Consider the following 10,734-nt stretch of genomic DNA (forward strand, 5'->3'; position numbering starts at 1 on the left):
ATAAAAATACAAAGAAAACAAAACAATTAAAAAAACAAATAAGAGTTTGTCAGAAAGGTCTCAAAGAGCAAAATATATATCAAAACAAAGGGATCTTTCAAGAATCATGTTACAAAAAGTAATGTATTTGAAGACTCCTCCTCCCCCAATCTTCAATAAAATTTAAAATATTATCAGAGGTAGTGTAACACAGAACTTTGTGAACCCTCCTTCGTATATGTTACGTAATATATCAAGGAACCCAAACGGAATAATTGCATACAAAAGTACTTAAAATGACAATCCTAAAACGTAAGCAGATCTCCGTAGAATTTTTTTTTTCTGATCGAAAATATTTCCAAAATTCGAAAAAAACGAAAAAAAATACACATTCAATGTTTGACTAACTAAATTTAATTGAATAATTTACAAACTGATAAAAATTGCTAAATCTACCTCAAACGAGCAACATCCAAGCAATCTAACCCCAGACAAAACGCAAACGCAAATGCCGACGGAGTGTCGTTTCAGCAGCACTGCGTATTCGCGCAAGCCCAACCAAACCGGGTCTGCACGTGTACCAGCGCAGCGCTTGCTGTGACGGAATTTCAGTGCGTATTTTGACGTAAAAAAACTAAGTTTTTTTTTCAACCAGAAATCTTTGACGCATTCAACAATTGGGTCAACAGTTGTCAGCAGGCACTGTCAGTGCGTGTTGAAAAATTCACCACCACGCCGCAGAGCGGCATCATTATCGGAATCCCCCTAATAGCTTTCAAAAATAGGGTCGTCCTCTCAGCCAACCCCTTCGGAAAGCGGCGTCGTCCTCGAAGAGGACGAAAACAGCTGGAGAGGACTTTTTAATTATTAACACCAAACTCGCAGTCGGAGTGTCAAAATTTTGGGGGTCACGGTCAACTTCCGCGCGAGACTTACCTGTGCGAGATACTGCGCGAGGAAGTAGAGCTGCTTGTTCTGGAACACCCAATCCATGGACTGTACGGTGGGGAGGTCCATATCAGGTCCACCTCCCGTGCTCTGCGGTGCGGTTGGCTGCATTCGGTGGTCGGTGGGCACTTCCGGGGCACCGACGACCTCTGCCGACGACGTCGACGTCGAAGCGCCGCCCGGGGTCTTCGCCAGGGAGGCCGTGATCAAGCTGGCGGCGTCGCGTCTTCGCTGGGTTAATTGCTCACTCGAGTCAAACTGTGTTTTCAGCGTGTTTGGGTGTGTGTGTGCACAACAATGATTCTTCCTTTCTTCTCAGAATTTTTGGAGGGGTCATTCGCCGATATCGATCAGCAGCATCTTCTTTCTTCGCCGTCGAAACTGCATCTGCGGTCGATAAATTGGCTTTTTATTGCATTTTGACAGCTGTCATAAAATTGCACTTTTGTGTTGTGGTGGGTTTTGTTTTTGTTGTTTTCGATGATTTTACGACCACTGTGTGCCGTTTTGGGGTCATTAAATCACATCCACCTTTTCAGATCTTCGACTGCTTTGTTGTTGTTGTTTTTTTTTGGGGGGGTTCTGAACACTCTCGAGGTCAGAAATTAATTTCGCATTAGCTGTGAACAACGAACGCACAAATTTTTCCCACGAAGCGCAATACTTCTCTTCCTCACCATTGCGTGAGTGTGTCACGTTCGGAAATCTATTTTCGAGTTTTGTCACAATTTTTCTTCGCCCGTTCGGCAGCTTCCGAAGTCTCGGTCGACTGTGTGTGGGAGCGGGCACCGATCAGCCGGTGTGTCTTAATTAATTTTCATTAACGCTAAAATAAAAACATTTTTTTCTTGGTTTGTTGTTTTTTTTCTCTCGCTGTCAAACTCAAAAATCACACGCACCGTTACGCATCATTTGCTTGTCACAGATCGCAGTAGACCGTCATCGATCAGCCGTTACAGGCCTACTTCGGTCACTTGGACTGGCACTTTCTTCGCAATTTTTCCTCAAAATCATGAAATAAAAAACAAACAATAGCCGCAGCAAACACCTGCGCAGAATTTCTTTTCCTTCAACCATGCACAGGAATGTGCACAGGAGTGCGCGCGGATATTCCGGAATTTCCCCGGAACAAGTCACGGCCGGGTTCCAAGCGGATTCTCGACGACACGACCCTGAAACGCGCGCGTGCCGATTCCCGATTGGCAAGTTTTTGGCGAAACCCCGCTCGCGCTCACTCAAATCGCCTATCGAACCCCTATCAAAAAACGATGTTTTCTGGTATAATACCAGCAGTTGACTAATCCAATTCAATCATATTACACTGTTGGCGAGCGCGCGGTCTCTTTCTCGTCGACGACGGTTGTGTGTTTTTTGCCCGCTTGCTGATTCTGCCCCGCGCGCGCGAGCTCTACGGTTCCGAGTTCGAGCCTGGTCTTGGACGACACATCAGAGCAGGCCGAACGCGGCGACACACCACCGAACCAAAACAACTCACCAATACGCTCTCACGCGAGCGCGCGCTCGCTCTCTCGCTCTCTGTTTTTTTTGCACCGATATCCACAAGGGGTCTCAACCTGTGCACGGAAGACACTCAGCGTGTCGTCGTCGTGCATAAAGTGCACCAGAAAGTGCGATAGGCGCTCTCTCTCGAGGAGAGCGTTTGGGTGTAGGACGAAAAATGCTATACTTTTCGGACGAGGTCGGGCGCAAGCGAGAATGGTGGTTTATTTACCTTTTTTCGGGTGCCTCTTTCATTCCGCTTCCGAACGTCGATGGCGAAGGTTCCCTAGGAAGCGGTTCTCCGCTGGTGTACTGGGTAGGGGGAAAGAAACGGCGGAAGTGGCGATGAGAGTGCGTAATTTTTGTGCTTGGGTTGGCGAGTAGTGCGATAAACTTGTTTTGCGTGTTTTTCTTTTCAGTTTTTAGATGTGTTCGTAGGTATATTGTATATATTTCAAATGAGCTCACAAAAATTTAACATTTGTTAAGAGTCCAATCGGATGATTGACTCTTCCGATTTTTTACATTTGTGTTGAAATCAAACAAATTGTAAAGTGGGTCTCGTGGCGCAGGGGTAGCGGCTTCGGCTGCCGATCCCGATGATGCTATGAGACGCGGGTTCGATTCCCGCCTTATCCACTGAGCTTCTATCGGATGGTGAAGTAAAACGTCGGTCCCGGTTTCTCCTGTCTCGTCAGAGGCGCTGGAGCAGAAATCCCACGTTAGAGGAAGGCCATGCCCCGGGGGGCGTAGTGCCAATAGTTTCGTTTAGTTTTTTCGTAAACGGGGCAAAAAATATAGAAAATTAAAATTGCAATTATAAAATATGCAAATAAAAGGGTCAAAATGAACTTTATTTAAAAATCTCTTTGAAAGCACCCTATTTAAAAAAAAATCCGGCATTTTTTCTTATTAAGCAAAAAACCAGATTGAACTTGAGATTGATGATAAATTGGCTTACATGCAATCCAGTAAATGTGTCTTATATTCATTTTTTTAAACGCACGCGTTGGCAAGAACTTTAATCAAAATTTGTACCAGCTTAACACCTAAACTCCCAAGCTCGAGAAAAAGGGGGAGTTTCCATATAAATTCCCCCTTTTTCTCGAGCTTGACAGTTTAGATGTTAATCTTTGCGCGCGACAAAAACTTTAAATAAAATTTGTACCAGCTTAGTCAAAACTTTTCTCAATATTTCATCACCTTCCATCAAAAATCGAAACGAAAATTTTGTATTTGTGATTCGATTATCCGAAGAAAAGTTTTTTGAGGGCTTGAAATTTGACCCAACTTTGACCTGTTCCAGTGCCTATGCCTTTCCACTCTTAAAAACTTTTTCAAAACTTCAAAGGGCAAAAAATAGCTGAAAATAAAATCTTTCCAAGAAAATACATGTACAATAGGGTGGCTCGATATGCAGAACCGCTATTTTATGATCATTATTAGGCTTTCCGCAAAGCATTTCGTTGTTGAATGGGAAATGTATATTGATAGAAATATAAATATTGACATTATTTTGTAAATCGTTTTTTGCATTTGTCAAATACTTGATGCAAATATTTTTCAAAGTTTAAAAACGCTTTGAAACATGATGATGCTATCTAATCTTAAGTTTTTTTTTAATAGATACACCACGGGTGGTATAACTAGTGTAAAACACACCTTCACAATGTTACATCAGGTTTGAAAACGCTGACTCTTTCGACATAAACACTAAGACATTTAGATAATTTGCTCATTTATTGATTCTCGGATTATAAAATGCATAAAATTAATAAACAAAAATATAAATAAACCAATGTTGAAAACGAGTGAAGAAAAAGCTATTTGGTTATCTCTGTACCAAAAACATCAGAGAGTATAGCGACCGTCACTACAGCTTGTGAGATCTCTTCTAGTGTCTCGTGATTGCCAGCAATGACGTTTTCTCTCTATCTCTTCCTCCTATTTTCCTCGACGCTCTCACCGCTGAGTCTCTTTTTCTCTCAGAAAACTGTAATGAAAGAACGCGAGACCGCGATTAGGGTCCGACCGCGCTTGACGTCCCAGAAAACTGCGCTTGCAAAATTGGTTTTGTGACGGCTTTTGTGGTTGAACGTTGTTGCGGTAAGATGATCGTGAAAGCGGGAATGAGAGAGAAAAGGAGAATGTCAAATGCGAGTGTGTTAACACGAAAACGTGTTCGGCTATGTTCGGCGCTGAGAGTATCAATACGGAGAAAAGAGCAGTTGTATTTGTTGCATGAATATTCAGGCTGATATAAAACAATTGTATGTATAAATCATTTATGTAAAATCTTAAAACAAAAGTAATCCTACGTTCAGAAGGCTACAAAGTATATCCAATTTTATTTTGAAAATATTTTTCTCAAATTGAGGCCATCGCAAATTTTATTGCACTTTTTAAGTTCTTTTAAAAATAAAAAAAAATAAGTGAGTGCAGTAAATAATTATTAACCAATATTGAAATTTTCAATGAAAAAAAAAAAAAGGCGTATGAAATCTATTATAAATAATTCAGAATACAAACCAATTTCGATTATCCGAAGCCTCGATTACCCGAAGTTTCGATTATCCAAAGTTAGATTAACCGATTGTATGGGACTTCGGATAATCTATTATTTGTCGTGTTATTTTATTTTCTAATTTTTAACATCAAATTCGAGTTTGCGACTAAATTTTAGTTCAATTTGAATTGTTGATTTCCTGTGAAATTAAAAAATGCATTTTTCAATATTTTATAACCGCCATTTTGGCCGCCATCTTGGATAAAAAAATTCTAAGGAACTTTAGAACTTCAGTTTAGGAGCTCGACAAACAAAAATAAGACAACGACATTTTTTGTGATTCGATTATGCGATATTTTGAAAATCAGGCTTGAAATTTAATTTATGTTCAGAAACCAAAACATTGTCGAAAAGTATTACTTTTCGATCGATGATAAGTAGGCAATTTCTTCACTGAAGAATAATTTTAAAAGCAGTGATTTTCAAAACGGAATTGCAAGAATATTTATATTTTGTATGGCATTCGATTTCGAATATTTTCAACATTGTTAAAGTTAAATGTGTTTAAAGATTTACTTTTTTTAATCCTTTTGTAATTGTTCCAAAAAAAAGTTCAATTATTGGATTCTGAAGAACGATTTTAAAACTCAACTGTATTTGATTGCCAATCTCAACTCTATTACAAAACCAAGCACACTAAACTTCTGTTTCGCTTGGTACACACCCATCACTTTTAACTACCTTCCCATCATAGGGGGCAAACTCGAAGAAAAGGCATTTTCCCACCGATCTAAGCCACCAACAAAGTCCCCGTTTCGCGAGACGGCCTTCGAAAATAGCTTAATTTTCGCCCAATCCGCTTTTCGCCGAAAAGCCAAACGTTCACCCAACGATGCGCAGACAGGTTGTTAAATTTCTGGGATGTGGTGAGGTACCGCTACCCGAATTACGTTAGACACGTGAACTATGGCGCGCTGACCTCTGCGGTCAGGTTCCGTGTGGTCTTGGAAGCTGGAAAAGATGGGTTGATGCTGAACTGTTGGAGTTGGATGGAAGCAGTTATTCTTAAGATCGTGATGCGGGATGGCTGGGTTTGTACGGTTGCTACTGTTGATTTGCCTTATCAACGGACATCATCAGCTGGCTGATCCGGATCTGTTTGAAGGCGGAGGGTTGTACGGGTCACCGTTTGATCGATCCGGGTACGAGTCGGATGTGTTTGAGCTGCTTCCGTACGAGGATCGGTGAGTTGAAGGCTTTGTTTACTCTGTTAGGTGTTCAAATCCTGATCGATACTTCCAGATATCACCCAGTGGTGCGACCTCCTCGGGTCAAACTCGTCAAGAAGCCACCAGTGAAGGTCGCCCCTCCTCTAAATGCGATTCAAAAAGTGGTTCTGACCAAGCCACCCCATCCCGGAAGCTACTCGATGCCCTCCACAGCGGGAGCGGTCATCCTGGCACTGCTAGCCCAAGCCGTTGGAACCGTCTTCTTCATGATCTTGGCTAAGCTGCTGCTCGGAATGAAGGCAATGTTGGCGACCAATACGGCCACCCTCGCATTAGCTCTGTGGAGTCATTTGAAGAAGAAAATGAAGGTCCACCATACGAAGGTGAAGAAGATTAAACCACCCAAAGAACATCACAAGAAAAAGAAGAAAACTCCGGAAGTGAATTTGGTGCAGTTGAGTAAAAAGCAGTTGAAGAAGATTGTCAAGTTGCTGATGAAGAAAAAGAAGAAAGGTCACTGAAGGTTTAATAAAATTGTGGAAAAATGGTTAATTGTAAAACTAAAGGAGTAATAAAAAAAGAACAACTCAAAAAATGCAAAATTTAAATCTAATTTACGAATCAATTCTGCGGTAAACTTTACACAGTAGGCCTGGCCTGGCATTCTCTCCAGATTCCTTTCTAAAATAACGAGACATAGATTCATTTGTGTTGCTCTTTTTTAAGATCAAAAAATAGGTGAATTCGTAGAACCTCCAGCATTTCTCGCAGCAAATCCGACTTTGGCATTCAACGGTGCAATTCGCTGTAAAAACGGGCATACAACCGACCCCTCTAGCTCCGTGGTACACTAATTAGACAAACGGAATCATGAATGTTCCGTCTCAAATCATTAGCTCAATTCACCGGTCGTTCTTCATCCGCGCTCGTCCTCTCTCGCTGCTCGCTCCCCATCACCAAACTGCGCTTGATCCATTCTTTTGCTCGTCGTTCCGTTCCGGAACACTCACACAAAGTCATCCCGCTCTGGTGAGCTCCCCCATCCTCCCGCCCCAATAAAACTGTCCCCTCTTTGCTCCCCTTTCCCAACAACAACAACAACAACAAAAAAAACTCCATCCCTCACACACACGCGAAGTGATTTTTATTATTGATATCACTTTGCTCCCCCATGTCCCTCGCGCTCCGTCCTGCTCACGCTCCCGATCGGCTCCCATCGCACGCTCGCGCTCACTCATTTGCTCGTTCGCTCTCGCTCGCTCGCTCGCTGATGTGTTCGCCAATTCGTCTCCAAAGTTTGATTGATCACGTCGTTTAATTGTAGCGGCACACCAACACAATCCTAACCTGCCGCCCCTCCGATTGAGAGCCGGTTATCTGTGTGTGTGCGTGAGCGAGTGAGCGAGCGCCGCTCGCTCATTGATGCTCTTTCTCCTTGAATGAGTGACAAAATCATAAACATTGCGTCACTCAATGGGAGCTAGTATTGGTGAGCGACGCTCGGGCGAGAGCGCGCGGCGCTCACTTTGATCGGTTTCCCAAAAATCGGGAGAATTGGTTTTCCTTCATTCACTCGTTACCGCTCGCTCGTTCGTGTCATTGCTGCGAGGTTCCGCCGATACAGGAACAAAAAAAAAAGAAAGACCAGAACCGGCCCGCGTGTGAGGCCACAACTCATCACATGTATTGGTTCGGAATTGACACTTATACTAATAGAGTCGATTAGCCACGCCTTTTTCGATACTCTCCTCTCCTCCTCAGCGCGCGCGAGTCTCGCGCTCCGAATGATGATTTTTTTTTTCGTGTGTTGTTCCTTCTGTTTGATTCTTCTGTACTACCTTCCGTGGTGTGTACTTGCTTTTTGTTCTCACTCTGCTCGCGCTCGAGCTGATATTGTTCACCTTGACGTCGCCGCTCGCGTGTGTCATTCGCGCTCACACATGCATTGAACCGTTTTTTTTCTTGTTGTCGTCGTCGTCGTCGTCGACTAGATGCTGATGATGATTGCTGGCTACCGTTGTTGTTGTTGTAGTCGTTGCTTGGATGGGTTCTTTCGCTTGCTCGTTGCTTCCTCACCTGCTCGGTGGCTTGCGGAGTTGGATCGAAGACGGCGTTGCTTTCTTCGTTCGTTGCATTTGGACGTTGGCGAGTCGGTCAGGTCCAACGTCCTTTTCTTTTATTTTCATGTTTTTGTAGGGTGGGTAGGGGAAGAAAGGGATGCGTTGTGGTGAGGTTGGATAGCACTTTTATTTTGTTCTCCACTGCTCTTTTGGAGTACATATCTAGAGTTTTTATTGAAAAGGTCCTATAAGCTATTGTGTTTCATATGTTTATAGGACCTTATAAAAAAAAGTCTAGATATGGTCCGAAGAAGTGATAATTTGTTTGGCCTATAATATAATAATTTTCAGAACTTCTTGAATGTTCTTTGCCTGCTTCTATATATTTAGGGGAACTATACCCATTTTAATCACTCTAAGTCGTTCGACCAAAGTGCTGATAGGCCGATAAAAAATAGGTTGAAAAAGGGTATAGTTCCCCTATTATGTTATCAATAATATCAAAAAATGTATCTTACCTTTAACATAACTTATATCAAATATGTAGGTTGCAAAAAAAAAAAATCTAGAATTGTGATTATTTAATTGATAAATATTGATATAAATTTTTACAACATCGGTTTGTAAATTTTACATGCAATCAATAATCAGCATTCAACTTCCTTTATGTTTTTTTTTTAATTTGCAACCACAGGCTTCAAATACTCTCTTTCAAAAAAAAATCTGTCAACAAAAAAAAACTAATGAGCGACTTCAAACAACGATTTTTTTTTGCATTTTTGATTTAGTAAAGTTTGATGCAACTTTCAAAAGTGTATAAATAAGCTGTGGGGAGTTTCTGATCATTCAAATTGACCGATAAATTGTTGATTGTTCAAATTTGAATGAGATTTAAGTCTGTTTGACTGTTTACTGTTCAATTAAATTGATCAACTTTTTTTAGAGGCGATATTTTCAGAACGGTTTTTCATGATTGGATTTTTTCTAAGTTCCAATAAACCAAATTTTTATATTTTTCTTTTTGGATGTTTTGGAATACTCGATTATCCGAAGGCCTTAGAAAAATTTCACTTTGGATAATCGAATCTTCAGTTAATCGATTCTTAAAAACTCATGAAATTTAGTTATGTTTTTATTTTTTGCTCCTTCCTCGAACACGTCAGAGTTGAGAGACACAAAATTGAAATAAAATTTGTACAAACCTGCAAACAATTTGTCCAATATTTCCAAAAAAGTGTCCACGTGGTTTATGGACAAATAAACCAAAAATACAAAAAAATATATCAGGATTTTTAAGCGATTATTTGTGCGTTTTTGGGCAGAAGGCTTATAGCTTAAATGCGGTGTTTTTTTTTATAAATTCTTCAGAATTATAAGTTGTATAAAAGTGTATTCCAATTTTATATTTTTTTATGCAATTTAAACAAGTAAAATCGAAAAATAAAATTACCTTTTAGTTTCTTGAAAATTAAAGAAAGGCTAGAACAACCGATGTGTTAGTTGATAGAGCTTGACCCAAATTTGAGATATCTAAAATTTGACTTTTATTACTCACTAAACATTGTTTCGATCTTAACTACCTTCTCAAGGCAATATATTACTGCTTATTTTAAAGCTTATGTAAATTTAGAAAAATCCGTAGCCAGCTTTTCAGACTGATGAACTTGAAACAATGCGGTATATTTTTATGGCCGTTTGATGACTTCATTTTCAGCAATTCCTGAAGCAATCATAAATGCCATAAAATTTGGCATAACTCGACGTTTCCAGAAGAAATTTGTCCCTTTTCAAGTGGCTGCAAATCGCATCCGAATGATCGTCATTTGTCTCAATATCTCGTGTTTGAGGTCGTCGCGACATTTACAAACAAACGAAGGCAACACAAAAATTGCCTTAATCCTCCCACCATTGAATTCCTCGTCCCAGTAGCGCCATAATTTTCAGTTCATCACATATTTATAGCATGGCCGCCGGTGTGCACACCGTTTGTTTTTAACAGCTGAAAAGATCACCATTTTCATGATCGAAAAATGATAATCCTACATTGTTTATGGCGCGAAACCGACCAACAAAAAAAAAAACTGACCAAGAAGATATTAGCAGAGATTTTTCTTTCACTGCTTCTTTTGTTAAAGCTCGGAGGTTTATTTGTTGACTTAGTGCGAGACAGAGAGGGTTAACCGATTTTTCCGACCATTTTCACGGCGTTTTCGGACAACCGAGGGCAGCCTAATTTGCAATGCTATTAATTTCTGCGCGCCGCTTTTATTTATTTATGTAAACTCTTTCGACTCGGCCGGCTCGTCTCTCTGGTTGGCAATAAATTTGGGGGTCTTCGGCATGCAATCTTGACCACCTCCCTTTTCCCCTCCTCAGAAAAAAATAACACAAAAAAGTAACGCTTCAACAAAAGCGATACTTGGTGAAATATATGGAGCACAGAATTTTTTTATACTTTATTTATTCTGATGATTTGATATTCCGTAAAAAAAAGGTGGTGATCCCATAAACG

At 40.6% G+C, this 10,734-nt stretch overlaps 2 protein-coding genes across 6 annotated transcripts in view; one reads left to right on the plus strand and one right to left on the minus strand.

Moving 5' to 3' along the window:
* The window catches only part of LOC120416167 (homeobox protein cut), a 198,658-nt gene extending 196,305 nt beyond the window's left edge, over positions 1 to 2,353 (minus strand). For 4 of the 5 annotated variants that reach the window (XM_039577847.2, XM_052711180.1, XM_052711179.1 and 1 more), the window contains exon 1: positions 916 to 2,353. In XM_039577847.2, coding sequence (XP_039433781.1) covers positions 916 to 1,038 — 123 coding nt within the window. In that variant the 5' untranslated portion in view covers positions 1,039 to 2,353. The remainder of the gene's footprint in view (positions 1 to 915) is intronic. The other variant, XM_052711181.1, reaches the window with a different exon arrangement.
* Positions 2,354 to 5,762: 3,409 nt separating this feature from the next.
* Positions 5,763 to 6,683, plus strand: LOC120416137 (uncharacterized). The gene is made up of 2 exons (XM_039577811.1): positions 5,763 to 6,177; positions 6,236 to 6,683. Exons 1-2 carry the CDS (start codon positions 6,017 to 6,019, stop codon positions 6,681 to 6,683), a joined length of 609 nt encoding a protein of 202 aa, XP_039433745.1. The 5' UTR covers positions 5,763 to 6,016.
* The last annotated feature ends 4,051 nt before the right edge of the window (positions 6,684 to 10,734 follow it).

Source organism: Culex pipiens, chromosome 3 (assembly GCF_016801865.2).
Source record: "Culex pipiens pallens isolate TS chromosome 3, TS_CPP_V2, whole genome shotgun sequence".
NCBI classification, from domain to species: Eukaryota; Metazoa; Arthropoda; class Insecta; order Diptera; family Culicidae; genus Culex; species Culex pipiens.